The sequence below is a fragment of the Camellia sinensis genome, chromosome 4 (assembly GCF_055761805.1).
Source record: "Camellia sinensis isolate YWXY chromosome 4, ASM5576180v1, whole genome shotgun sequence".
Classification (NCBI taxonomy): Eukaryota; Viridiplantae; Streptophyta; class Magnoliopsida; order Ericales; family Theaceae; genus Camellia; species Camellia sinensis.
This window is the reverse complement of record NC_138964.1, coordinates 202,163,370-202,177,793: the sequence shown is the minus strand read 5'-3', so window position 1 is coordinate 202,177,793 and position 14,424 is coordinate 202,163,370. Positions and strand designations below refer to the sequence as shown.

The window sequence follows — 14,424 nt, the reverse complement described above, 5'->3', positions numbered from 1 at the left end:
ATGCATACTACTGCCGATATCGTAGTTATTCAAACACAAATACAAACCATACACATTTTGTATTGTACCATATCCTCGTAATCAAAGTTTATCAAGCCCGCCTCAACCTTGTTAGGTAAAGTCATCATTCAATAACGTCGTCAAGCTAATCAAAGTGACTACGCTATTATAAATAAAGAACATTCAAAAACCTAAGGTTACGATTTCACATTTGTCTTCTTCGTCTGTTCGGCGGCGGAGCAAGGGATTTGAGAGATATGGAGAGCGGAGGAGCAGTGTTCGCGGGGATTCAACCAAACCCTAATTATCTTCTCTCTCCATCACACAGCGCAGTTAGGCTTCTTCTTCCTCGGATTTCCTCCGATAAGAAACAGTTTTTTCCTTCTTCTCTCAAGGTATATATATATATATATATCCTAGTTTATGATTCAATTTTTGTATTTCTTTTTTTCTTTTTTTCTTTGGTAAACTGAGAACTAATAAAAATTAAACAGACAAAGTTCTGGGGAATGAAACCCCTCTAGCATCGTCATACAACTGATTCGATAAATAAGGAGCAAAAATAAAAACATGAAATCCTTCAATGGCAAGACTGCTTTGATTTGCTGGAATGTCCGCACACTTGTACGAACAATAGTACACTGCATAATGTGAGCAGGAATGGCCGCATTCACAGCTTTATTCAGTGTAGCACGGCCAGCAAAGGATAACATCTTACTCTTCCGCCCAACAAGTGTACCTTGAATCTTATCAATTAAAAATTGGAACCACTCTTTACTAGGCCTGGAATTGTGGATGGGACAACCTAAATACTTCCCTAAATTAGTGATATTCTAGCTTGATTTGTTATTTGACTAAGAATTGATTGTATTTTGGTTGGCAGGGGATGGGTATGTCTATGCAGATTCAAAGACAGACGCTTTTCGGTGGTTCTTTTAGGAACAATAGTACCACTGTTGGAGTGGCCCCTCCTTCCACACGGTGAGTCTATTTCACTTTCCAATTTTTATTTTTATTATTAATCCACATACATACATACACCCTATTTTGTTCTTTTTATTATTTCTTTCTTCTTTTTTTTAATTGTTCAGTGAATTCTCAATAGTAAAGTGCATCATGGAAAGCAGTTCAAAAATAAAAAATAAAAAATAAAAAAAATAAAGTGCATTGTGGAAAGGAGGATTATTGTCTTACAATCATGTTGGAATCTATTCGTATCCTGGCTGAAATGACTTTTGAGTTGGTTCTTTTTTGGGTTTCTTGGATTCACATTTATGCTGTGTTTGGTTCATGGATTTGGGTAGTTATATTTCATTCACATTTCACTTACGTTTGCATTTCCCTTTTTAAATTCCTATCCAAATTTATAAACCAAACACAACCTAAAAGAATTTGTTTTCAGAATTGGAGGTACTTGTGGTTTTATATGTAAAGTAAGTATTTAACAATTAGGATCACTACCACCCCACCACCTCTATGGCCGCCACCACCACAAACCGATCATGACCACTCTACCACCACCACCCTATTGCTGTCTCTGCTTCCTCCAACCTACCACCACCACTCCCCCACTAATAGTACCACAGTCACTGTGGCTATTATTGCCACGAGCACTACCACTACCGCATCACAACCACTACCATACAACACCACTAACAGAACCATCAACAGAGTCATTTTCAAGGTCACAACCAAACACTAGAAAATGTTTTGTAAAAAATATTTTTTTGCAAAAAAACATTTTCTTTAACAAAATGTTTTCTGTCAAAACAAATGAATCATTAATATCATGCAATGTCTTGCTATATTGATCACACCAAGCCACCAAGCCGTTTGTCATCTTCTAAAAAAGCCAAATGTCACATCAGATTTTTTCACTCACAAAAAAAACAGTTTTCTAAGCGACTTTCCAAACGCATTAGCTTTTTTAGAAACTAAAATAGCCAATCCCAATTGGGTAATAATACTCGCATGCTACTTTTGAGGTTTCCTTCTTGTTTGTATGTTTCTAGATCCTAATTGTTTGGTTGTTCTACATTAATTTGCTGATTTCATATATTGACAAGGCTTCTGTCTTTGTGACAGTGATTTATTATATGAATTAGCTGACATAGACTGGGACGGCCTTGGATTTGCACTTACGCCTACTGATTATATGTATATCATGAAATGTTCACAAGGGCAAAGCTTTACTAAAGGTGAATTACAACGTTTTGGAAACATTGAGTTGAGCCCATCTGCTGGGGTATTAAATTATGGGCAGGTCAGTTCTCTACACCTTTAATGATAGTAATTTGAAATGTTCTTATAGCATAGACTTTGCCTTTTGCTTGTTGGTCAATTGTTGTGAAATTTGTTCACCTTTGTATTTCTCATCTGTTGGTTGAATTTTCTTTCTTCTTCAACTCACTTCGTGGACATTCAAATTGCAATCTCTTGCAATGAGTTGATGTTGTTTTCGGGACCACTATTTTATTTTATATAGTTTTTTTTTTGCTTTATTTGTTTGCACTATTGGTTGTTGTATGTTGATTTCACAGTTTGTGTGCATGCACACACCCACTTTGATTTGTGTTCTAAAATGGAATTAAGGAATTTCATCATGGATTTACTAAATTCCTATCTTATATGATCTGTGTGTGTTGCTTTTATGTTGTAAGGTGCACTTTTGAGTTGCATTTCAATAATGGCATGAAGTTGTGGTGTATAGTCGTGTTTGGCTGTCAGTGTTTTGTCTTCCTTGCCTTGTGATTATGGTGAATGCCATCCCTGTTTATGTCTTCTTTCTCATCCTCTTTAAGTTTTGAGGGGGGAAAAAAAAAAAATTAAATTCTTCTTTGTCTAGTGCTCCGGCAGTAGAATCTTCTAAAATAGTTCTTTTAGTCATCTTCTGTATTTGGGGTTCTTAAGGTAGCATAGCAGTTTGTCTTCGTTTTTACTATTTTATGAATATTTATGGTCAGTACTTCAGTGTTACAGTCTTTGCTATAATTTTGATCAACCGTCTCATTACTTGATGCTATATTTGTGCTTCAGTCATTGCTTTGAATTCTAACGGCGAACGTCATAGACCTCAGTCATTGGTTTGAATTCTAATGGTGAACGTCATAGACCTCAGTCATTGCTTCGAATTCTAATGGAAAACCTTACAGACATCTTGGTTTACAAAGTCTATGTAACATCATATACTGTTAGAACACCATGCAGTTTCTTCTAGACTTTTTCATAATTTTACTTTTTTGTTGATTATTCTTTCAGTTGGCTCGGTTGTAATTTTGACTAATTTTTCTTCTTTGCTATTTGTTGTAGGGATTATTTGAAGGTTTGAAAGCCTACCGAAAACAAGATGGTAATATTCTTTTGTTTCGTCCCGAGGAAAATGCTTTGCGGATGAAGATGGGTGCAGAGCGTATGTGCATGCCTTCGCCAACAGTTGAACAGTTTGTGGATGCAATAAAGACCACTGTTTTAGCTAATAAGCGATGGGTATTGGCAACTTTAATTTTGTAGTGTAAAATTTTATTGCTAATTGGTAGTACTTGTTAGACTAGTAAGTTATTTGGCTCTTATTTCAGGTTCCCCCTCCTGGTAAAGGTTCCTTGTATATAAGGCCATTGCTTATGGGCAGTGGAGCAGTTCTTGGTCTTGCACCATCTCCTGAGTATACATTTCTGATCTATGTTTCTCCTGTCGGAAACTATTTCAAGGTTTGTTTCTTATCCATTACATGACTTTTACAATTGAGTGTAGGTTGCTTTTCAAATAGTGGTTATTTCATTACCCTTTTATATCAACTCTTGCATTAACCTTCTTAGATGCTGAGGCTTCATACAGAAATATTTTCACCTCGAAAAGCCCCAAATTGGACAACTTATACCTCAATACATCCTCTTCCTTACCAGTGGAGCCAATCCCATAAAACATTTCTTTTTGGTGCTTATTTAACCACATCTGATCTTTTAGCCTTTTTAGGTATAGAGTTTACCTACATTTGGTACTTTTTGATATCTCTTTTCCTCTTCTGTTTTTTATTTCTTAGAAATTTTTGGCATTTATCATACCTAGCAACCTTTCAATGTTTGTGTATCTATTATCTATTTCCAGGAAGGTATTGCACCTATAAATTTGATTATTGAAAATGAAGTACATCGAGCGACTCCTGGTGGTACTGGAGGTGTAAAGACTATAGGAAACTATGCTTCGGTAAGCTAGCCTTCCAGTGTTTATTGATGCACTATTTTGTTACCATGCATTCTATATTTTACTGTAGTTACATTTTGGTTTGCTGTTTTTTGCCCCTACTTCAGAATCATTATCAACAGATATTCTTAATGGTCTTAACTCTTCAATTCCCCCCATGACTTGTTCTCCTCTCCCTCACTCTCGCAACTTTTATTTCTTTGTTTTAAATTTAAATTTCTTTATTGGTGTTCTCTCTCTCTCTCTCTATAGAAAAATTGTTGGAAATGCTTTGGACATTCCAACTTACCATAAGGCTTTTGTGTTCAAATTTTCGTGCTCTTTGGTGCAGTGATTGCTTCAATTTCTTGGTGCATCAAGAACTATAAGGATTGTTTGTAACTATAATTCCCATTTTGTTTTTATTCAATGGAATTCTTCAAGAGGTGTTTGTTTTGCATCCTTATAAACTTGTGAGCAATGTAGATGTTAACTCACTTTTCTTTTGTTTTTGTCTACCAATTACTCTACAAAGCCTTGTCTCAACTATTTTGGATCAGCTTGGTGAAGAACTTTCCAGATGCTGCTTTTTGGTTTATTTTTGTTTAATTTCATGGAATATCTATTGGAATATGGGAAAAGCCATGATTAGCATTTAGATCAAGCATGACCATCTTAAAGATTTCATACTGAAATTTGGACTACATTGTACAAATATCTTTTTCATCTTTCTGATCATAATTTGTAGGTGTTGAAGGCACAGACTGCTGCAAAAGCCAAAGGCTATACTGATGTTCTGTACCTTGATTGTGTAAATAAGAAATATCTGGAAGAGGTTTCCTCATGTAATGTTTTTGTTGTTAAGGTATATTTAACACTGTTATTCTTGATTATTGAGAACTTTTTTTTTAATTGTTTGGGAAAAGGAATATCAATAACTTGCCATATGCAGAATTGTCCGCCTGACCTTTTTTGTGTTAAATTTATTTATTTATTTCTTGAAAATTTCTGCATATACACCTTCTCTCTTGTAAAACTGAAGAATGTAGAACTCTTGTTCCTTATTGCCATTGAATCAATTGGTGTGTATAATCTGTATGGAATAGTGAAACTTGCATATTAATCTACTAAGAATTTGTTAAGATAATAAGGGTAGTCATAAAGTGCTACACATACCTGTTTAAAAAGTGTACACTTCTTTAAAGATCCAACTATTTCTCTCTTGATGTTTGCCTTCAAGGAATATAAGACATTTGTTGATTAAATCATTCCTTTCAAGTTGTCTTCAGTTTGTGGTGATGTTGGAATGTGATTTGAGGTCAAGATTGAGTTTCAAACTTCATATTTGGGTATAAACCTTGAAACAGATCTGAATTACTGTCCATAGTCCAAACATGAGATTGTAGTTAAATCATTGAAATTTTTGTAAATTCTAGTGGAAAGATGTTTATTTGTTCTTGTTGATAAGAATAGAAATTGGCCAGTGTAAAGGGACTAAAATCACCGTATCTTCGGTACTTTTATGCTAGTACTACCACGCCTCTCTTCCATCACATGTGATTAACTATTGCCAGACCATGATGACTATCCACTACTAGCACCCCACCTTTAATAAGAGGTTTGCTACTTTAGCAACATGAATGATCACTGCTAACGGCATTGGTTTTACTACTTTCTCTTTCTTTGTCAATGCCATGTAATCATACGATAATTTGATGCATGATCATTGGGTGGAAGATGGGATTTCTTTTGTCCTTAGATTTTACAAGGAAGGTATATTATTGTAGAGTTTAATCACGTATTTTTTTTTTGGGACGTAATTGGGAGAATTTGGAGTTTAATAGCATACATGCTTTACCATGTAATCATTATATTTACAGCGCAATTCTTTCTTTTATCTATCTACAAGTGAGATTTTAAAATTTTAAATATTTTTAGTTATTCTGCCTCCTAGGATAATGTCATCTCTACCCCTGCAATAAAAGGGACCATCCTACCTGGCATTACACGAAAGAGTATTATCGACGTTGCTCGAAGCCAAGGATTCCAGGTATGTATGGACGGCCGTGATATATTGATAGTTAGGTATATAAGACAAATGCAACTTATTGGACTTATTGTTATTCGTTGTGGAAATGATGCTAGCTAATTCTCAGGTTGTGTTCATTGGAATGGAATGGAATGAACATTCCATCAAAACATTCATTTCCTATGCTGGGTTGACTAAAAAAAAATAATGAAAAATACATTGGGAATGGAATTATCATTCACCATTGCAATGGAATGATCATTCCATAGGAGAACTAAAGGAATAACCGTTTCATTTCATTCCATCTCATTCCAGTGAACCAAATAGAGCATTAGTGTTGTGAATTTATGAAATACAGAGGGGTGCCATTCTCAGACCCACCCTGTTAAATGTCAGGCATTTTCACTTTTTTTAGCTCCTTGGGATTAACAAGCCTGTTTCAACAATCTACTTAATTTTTTGTCTGGACTTCAATGTTTTGATTACACTCATCCTAACTCACCTATATCTGTAACAATGTAATGTAATATCATGGAGGGTAAATTACAATTTTCAAGATTGTAATTTAGGGTAATTTTCACTTTGACCCATATTTCAATTCCATTACATTAGGCCCTATACTTATTAATTTCAATTAGGTCTACTGTCAACTCTCTTTAGGTTGGCTTCTTTGACCTCATGGATCCCACAGGGAACCTATAATTTAAGCATAAAAAGAACATATATTGTAATTAAATACCATGGAAAAAATCAAGTATTTGACCAGCCAAGAAAACAATACAAATTTAAGGCTCAAGTTGAAATGCGATAACCGAAGCTAAGAATGGCAATTTCACCTTTGATGGGGATAAGTTTTTTCTTTGTAGTGAAATGTTCTACGCCTTGAAGGGAAAAGTATTTGCACCTTTATATTTAAGTCTTAATCTTTACTATTTTAAAATATTTAATTTATTTGCGTAATATAAAATTTTAAAATTTGAAATGCTTACACACCTCATTTCACAAGGGATAAAATACCTTGCCTTATGCATTCTCCTTTAAAAACTTTGTTGTAAATATTTATATTTGTATGCATATGTATATTTCGTGTCAGTCCTGTGCCATTGTGGTTCTGCTTTAGTTCCAAATGTTGTAGCTTATTTCCAGTGACTTTGATGTGCAAATGACTTGTTGCCTCACATTTTCGCTCTGCTATATAATAATGTGTAGGTTGAGGAACGACTCGTAGCAGTGGATGAAATACTTGATGCTGATGAAGTGTTTTGTACGGGGACAGCTGTTGTCATATCACCAGTGGGCAGCATAACTTATCTTGGTAAAAGGTAAAGTTTATAGTGTGGTTTTGTGCTTTCAGTATAATGTTTGAAACTTTAAATTAATTGTATGTAACTTTATGGCTTGCTTAGAAAATGTAGACACGGAATGCCAAGTTGAAAATATCCAACCTCAAACTATGAAAATAGAAATTCTTTCTGCTGCTCCTAGCTGTCAAGCAAATGGAAGGAGGTCACACGAAAAAAAAAAAAAGAAAAAAATTGAAGAAGCAGAAATTTTGGAAGCGTAAACTTCGGATATTTTCTTATAAAGATTCCTTGAAGATAAAATGTAAAAGTCAACCTAAATAATTCTATCGGAAAAAAAAATCTACTAAGTCAACACATGTGATCACAAAATTTGGCTGATGTTTTATTTTTTCAAGAACCTATAAAATGGAAGATGTAGAGTAATTTTTCAATTTTTTGGCCAAAAAAATCTATCTAGTCAACAAATTTTTTCATATTATACTTGATAATATGTGTTCGTGGAAGTACATTGATCATACAAGACGAGCCATGCTCAAAAGGCAAAAAACACCAAAACACAAATGATTAACAAGGATTTTTGTTTAGTGTGGTCATAAAGATTCAATTTATAAATGTATGACAGATCTGTGGGATTGCTCTAAGTGATTGTTCATTGTGGCTACCACAATCAGATAACACTTCTCTTTTCATCTGCAGGGTGCCTTATAAAAACAATGGAATTGGTGTTGTGTCACAGCAACTATATTCTGCACTTACTGCACTACAGATGGGGCTCACCGAGGACCAAATGGATTGGGTTGTTGAGTTGAAGTAGGCTTTATGTTGTGTGTTTTGGATTGGCATGTTTGACTCCGCAAATTGATCCGTACTTCCTTTCTTTCGACGTCAAAGAATATTTAGTTTTGCATCCTTTATCCAAGTGTAAGCAGTTGGTGGTCTGGTTTATGTTTGTTCATGACTGTACAATCTGTACTTGTTCGCTTCAGGTTGTTATAAATTACCGGACAGGTCTTACCTTTTACGGGGATCTACGCAATAAATGATGTATATATGTATGACTTGTGATATTATAAAATAGTGTGATTGAGTTGTCTGGCTTAAATCTTAGGCCTCGTTTGACAACTTTTTTTTTTAGTTAAAAAGTCAAAAAGTTACTACATTAGCCAAAAAGTCAACAACTCATACAAAAAAGTCAAATTTTTTTTTTCCTTCTATTTTTTGTACATCTTTTCATAAAAAGTCAAAAAGTCATCCAAAACATGTTAATTTTTTTTAGTTCATATTTTAATCAAATAGTTAAAAAGTTACTAAATTAACTTGTTTCCAAACTAGTCTTTAATACACCTTTCAAGAGGACTTCCAAAAATAGTAGGTCCAAGGTTACGGTCCAAGGTTACATTCAAAAACTAAGTGAAAAGAAACCTATTGATCACACAGAGGGAAAGAGATCAACCAAAAAGAATGTATGAACACCGAAAGAAAGATTGATCAAAGACTAGACTTTGGCTGAATATAAAACGATAAAAAATGTCAAAGGTGGATTTAGTTGATTACTTAGATTTGGGTGTTGAATTTCTTTGTTTGCTGCGAAGTGGCATCCTTTGTCATGATTTTGAGTCATGATCTTCTTGCGGTAATCTAACAGTTTCTCTCTCTCTCTCTCTCTCTCTCTCTCTCTCATGTTTTTGACGTTCTAGGGAAACCTTAAGGTTGACTGCTTTTGGCAGAAATTTTAATTTCAAATTTATATTACGGTAACCACATATAATTCACTCAGATGTTGTATTTTTATCTGGGGGAATTACACCAGTAGATGTTTTCAAAAATATTTTCAAATCAGTGGTAAAATTTATAAATATTAATAATTGAATAATATGTTCAAATCACTGGTAAGATTTTTAATATTAATAATTAAATAATATGTGGACATAGTTGGCCATATATTTAGGGGTTGTTTGGGGTGTTTGCACTTTTTTGTTTTTTTAGATTAAAAAGTTGAGGAAAAAAATATGGATGTTTAGATTAACTTTTTGACTTTTTATGAAAAAATGTGTATTAAAAAATTATATAAAGAAGTGTGTATGAAAAGATGGGAGATGAGTGAATGACAGCGGTACAATCTGCCAACCGAATTCAAGCAATAAATTATTGGGTACTTTTCGGGCATTGCAGTGGACTATTTTGTTTGGCTCGTGGGGGCCATTACGGGTCCTATTTTGATAATCTGAACTGTTCAATGTGTAGAACTCGTTGAGCACTATATGCCTATAAAAAATCATATTGATCGGATATCGATAGCTATCTGATCAGATTTGTTTTTTTCAATCTTTAATTATAACACTATCCATTTTTTCATACAAAACTGATATGATCATATAGTTATCGATATCCGATCAATGTGAGTTTTTATAGAAATATAATACTCGACAAGTTCTACACATTAAACGGTTCAGATTATCAAAACGGGACTCGTGATAGGCCCCCACTGGCTGAATAGCAGTGTGTCAAAATTGCCGCAAACTGTCATACTTTTCTGTCACAATGCTGCACAGCCAAAAACGTAGGAATGATTGTTGAGTTGTATGAATTTGTGAAAAATTAATTTTTTAATATTTTTTTTTGATGAATAGTAATAATTTTTTAATTTTTACAATACCTTTTTAACTTTGTGTCTTTTTTAGACTATGCCATACCAGCCCATAGTAGGTGTCGAAAAGTGTTGGATTAGTACCGTTTCAGTGTCCGGCACAACCTTTTATCTTAAAAGTGTCCGTGTTTCTTGAGATACACCTGATCAGGATTCTACATAATTGTATTTAGGCCGTGTTTGGTTTGTGTTTCTGAAAAAATTTTAGAAAAAATTCTCTACAAATAAGTTTTCAAAAGTAATCAAACCAAACAAATTTTTCCAAATTTTTTTTCCAAAACTTGTTTGGTTTACAAGTTTTCCAAACAAATCTCTCTCTTATACACATCAAATCAATAACTTTTTTCAAAACTCTCTCTCAAAATAATTTTTCAAAATATCTTTTCAAAAAAAATCAAACCAAACAAATTTTCAAACTTTTTATTTCAAAACATATTTCTCAAATACAAACCAAACAAACCCTTAGATTCTGGAGTAAGAAAGACAATGAGAAGAATTTTGGTCTCCTGTTCTGCCATTTCAATTTTCTCCATTATTCTATCCATAAAGGCCCCTTTTCACACCTCCCTTTTTGAAATCTGTTGACCGTTCCATGTCTCTCCAGTTATTATATAGTGTCTCTCACATACTCTTTCTCTCTCTCTCTCTCTCTCTCTTTCTCTCTCTCTCTCTATATATATATAATCATCAAGAGGTGAAAATAAAAATAAACCAAACACTGCCAACCTCAGAAGAGAAGACATGGGTAGAGCTCCTTGCTGTGACAAAGCCAATGTCAAGAAAGGGCCATGGTCACCAGATGAAGAGGCCAAGCTCAAGGCTTACATCGAAGAGCATGGCACAAGCGGCAACTGGATAGCCTTACCCCAGAAGATAGGTACCATTCATGAAATCACACATAAACCTTGCATACCCTACATATAGAATTAATACATACCCATTAATGAGCTCAAGTGAAATTTAACTGTTAATATATGGTTTTTTTTAGGCCTTAAGAGATGTGGCAAAAGTTGCCGGCTTAGATGGTTGAACTATCTCAGGCCAAACATCAAGCATGGAGAGTTTTCAGAGGAAGAAGATAACATCATCTGCAACCTCTATTTAAGTTTTGGAAGCAGGCAATAAACTCGATCGAAGTACTTTGCTTTTTTATACTTTCATGTGTTGCAAAAGATTAAACATGTTCCACTCTTGGATTGCATTATTCATAGGTGGTCTATTATTGCGGCACAACTGCCAGGGCGAACTGACAATGATATTAAGAATTACTGGAACACGAGATTAAAGAGAAAGCTCATGGGCAGACAACGCAAGAAACAACAGGCTCCGAGAATGAGCAGCCTTAAACAAGAGATGAGGAGAGAAAGTAGAAGTTTTATAGTTTCTGAGGCCATGAACCCGATTCTGTATTTGCCACCTAAACTACCTGCACCCATGGAAGCTGCGAATCCGAGCCAAGAGGATCATCATCTCAAGGATCAACCATCTGTAAGGAAACTGCCGGTTAGACTAGGAGGAATATTTCTTGATGATCATCAACAGCCAAACAACAATAGCACAAATCTTCAACATCCTTTTGATAATTCCATCGATACGTTTGCCTGTTCAACCTCCATGAATTTGTTGAATAGCACTTATTCCCAACTGCCAAACACCCAAGACATGTTTCAAGGATTCAACAACTACCCAATTGAGCTAGGAAAAATGTTCTATGATATCCCTCAACAAGTAGATGGATTGGAGGGCTTTTATGGGTTGGACATGGTGAATTGTAACAGCAGAACTAGTTCTGTAGAAAGTGCTAGTTTGGGGTATATGAATATTAATTCTCTGTCTCTGGTCTATCCTCTAATGGTCTTCAATCATGAAGACATTTGAAGAGTAGAGGTACTACGGGGATTCACAATAGCAGCCCTTTATGTTGGTGTACATTGTTAACAGTAGGAAATTCTGTGTTAAGTGACTTATTTCAGGCTATCTCAGCAGATACCCTATTGAACAAACTTAGTGATTTGTTTGTTTTGCACTATCACTTTTATTCTGAGAAATGAAAATTCTCTTTTCTTTCTTTCTTTTTCTTTTCTTTTTTTTTTTTTTTCTTCCCCCCCCCCCCCCCCCCCCCCCCCCCCAATTAGCATAGAATTTACTTGACAAATACTACATGTCACTTATTTTTTAACACCATTTTGTGTATCACCATAGTTTTAAACATAGCTCAATACGTACTGTATTGTCTGATACAATTTGGATTTTTGTCATTTTGATACCGATACACACCGTTATAATGGTAAGAATAAAAGTTACATGCATATGGGCTGATTCCTGATAGGTATTGGTTCATATCTGATTCACAGCTAATAGGGCTAGTTCACAATCATTTGACCACAAGACCTGATTATAAACTATCTTTATGCTTCTTAGATATTTGGTTTGAATTGTGTTATGTCTGTTACAAAGTTTGTTCAACCTCCATGGAAAAAGGTAGTTGGAAAGATGGAAAGGTGGTTTGACATTTTGGCCGCAACTTGCTTGGCTCTATTGCATGACATTGTAGGGTATCCAAAGATTCCAAACATGGCTTCATTCCTTTATATGCAATTACAATAAGAAAGAGCTGTGAATTAAAGCACACACATGCACATATATATATAGCACCGGTCCATCTGATATGTAGTTCCAATAGGATTGTACAAATACAATCTCCAAGTCATGAATCTAAGCTAATATTTGCCAGAAAAATTCTCAGTGTTTTGTTCACTTTGAACTTTAGTACAATAATTGAGGGAGGGAGATGAAACTTGAATAGTTGGGGAAGGAAGGGATGAAGCTTGAGCAAAAGTGTTGCTAATTTGTGCCCCTTCTGAGTAGATAGTTTGTCGCACTATTTTGAGGCAATACACGAGCACTTTGGGGTTTCTGGGGGTTTGCTTTTGTTACTTGTAAGAAATAGGGTCATACTTCCAAGATGTAGTTCGAGTAAGGCACATCCTAAGTCGAAAATTCATTATTCCCAAATGTCTGTCTCTTATTTGAAAACACTAATAGCAGCCGGATTATGTAAGAATCTCAAGATACAAACATCTCAAAATATGATCTAGTGACTCTTAAATGTTTTGAAACAAGAGGACCGAGAAATTTGAGAATAAAAGATCTTGCGTCTATCAGACAATATCTTACTTCAAAGTTTACAGTTTTACTCCAATTAATTACCGGTTAGAGGGATGCATAGCACCATATATTTTATTGTAATTAGATTATTTATCATCTCTACAATGCTGTATCTTTAGGTGCAATTTTTTTAAGGCCCTTCAATTTGTGCATTCATTTCGAGAAAGCATATTGGTTTTGAATTTGACAAAGTTCTCTAGTTTTCATATTAGAATTCAATGTCCTTGAACAGTTTCAACTCATCATGTGATTCTCTTCTTTTCAATAACTTTTTGAAGCTTGGCTGGTCAGCATTATGAGACAAAGGGGCACAACATTTCATGCAAAAAAATCCAAATGGGTAACACCATCATCCGATGCCTACGCCAAACAATCTCAGCCCCACATTGCCCACCGACTGTTTGACCAAATTCTCCAACCTGACCTCGTCTCTTACAAGTTACAACACGCTCATCTCTGCTTGGGTTGTAGTTGGATCGAGGTGATACACAAGTTTGTGGCTTGAGGATAGTTCACACTCACTGATAAAGGGAATTTGTGATTTCTTGGAGGAGATGTTGAAAACTTGAAGACCAAAAAATTGAGATCTTTTTGTTCTTAAAAGATGTGTACAGGAAATTTTTGTATATAATATTATAAGTGTTGCTGGATGTCTATTATAGTCATTAAGGTTTAGAGTATAATTGTCATTAAATTAAAAACTCATTAAGTGTGTTTCTTGAATTATTTAGGTGTATAAAAATAGAATTTCATCAGGTCATCGAGTACATTGATGACCCTTGAGAACTCATGCTCCAGATCAAGCCCCAGATCAAGTCAAAATTACATAAAATCAAAAACTGCTTAAAATAGCAGATTTGAGTTTGAATATCTAAAATAAAATGAAACTTTAAGAAAATCTTAGTTACATTTAAAATTTAATTTCAACTAATAAAAAATCTTAGTTACTGTAGGGATATATTTTTAAGTACCGACACGTGGCAAGGTGACGCCGACGTGTCAGCCGAGTTACCACGTGTCAGGGTCATGACGCCGAGGTGATCTCGGGTAAGCCGAGATTATCTCCGAAGATATCAGAATCCGAAATAATCAGATAA

General features: G+C 34.7%; 2 protein-coding genes across 2 annotated transcripts; both read left to right on the top strand.

Moving 5' to 3' along the window:
• On the top strand, window positions 1-8,614 carry LOC114298592 (branched-chain amino acid aminotransferase 2, chloroplastic). Its single transcript, XM_028243205.2, has 10 exons — window positions 1-395; window positions 884-981; window positions 2,086-2,263; window positions 3,310-3,486; window positions 3,576-3,707; window positions 4,105-4,203; window positions 4,928-5,044; window positions 6,134-6,229; window positions 7,418-7,530; window positions 8,209-8,614. Exons 1-10 carry the CDS (start codon window positions 258-260, stop codon window positions 8,324-8,326), a joined length of 1,266 nt encoding a protein of 421 aa, XP_028099006.2. The 5' UTR covers window positions 1-257; the 3' UTR covers window positions 8,327-8,614.
• A 97-nt stretch (window positions 8,615-8,711) lies between these two features.
• LOC114298608 (uncharacterized) lies at window positions 8,712-12,227 on the top strand. The gene is made up of 3 exons (XM_028243220.2): window positions 8,712-11,036; window positions 11,148-11,277; window positions 11,371-12,227. The coding sequence occupies exons 1-3, from the start codon at window positions 10,901-10,903 to the stop codon at window positions 12,035-12,037; spliced, it is 933 nt and encodes a 310-aa protein (XP_028099021.2). The 5' UTR covers window positions 8,712-10,900; the 3' UTR covers window positions 12,038-12,227.
• Window positions 12,228-14,424: the final 2,197 nt, after the last annotated feature.

Excerpts from the sequence above, each read along its gene's own strand:
- LOC114298592 (XM_028243205.2), top strand. The coding sequence starts at position 258 with ATGGAGAGCGGAGGAGCAGTGTTCGCGGGGATTCAACCAAACCCTAAT. Across the intron at positions 3,487-3,575 it reads TTTTAGCTAATAAGCGATGG|GTTCCCCCTCCTGGTAAAGG; the intron begins GTATTGGCAACT and ends CTCTTATTTCAG. Across the intron at positions 3,708-4,104 it reads CTGTCGGAAACTATTTCAAG|GAAGGTATTGCACCTATAAA; the intron begins GTTTGTTTCTTA and ends ATCTATTTCCAG.
- LOC114298608 (XM_028243220.2), top strand. The coding sequence starts at position 10,901 with ATGGGTAGAGCTCCTTGCTGTGACAAAGCCAATGTCAAGAAAGGGCCA. Across the intron at positions 11,037-11,147 it reads AGCCTTACCCCAGAAGATAG|GCCTTAAGAGATGTGGCAAA; the intron begins GTACCATTCATG and ends GGTTTTTTTTAG. Across the intron at positions 11,278-11,370 it reads TATTTAAGTTTTGGAAGCAG|GTGGTCTATTATTGCGGCAC; the intron begins GCAATAAACTCG and ends CATTATTCATAG.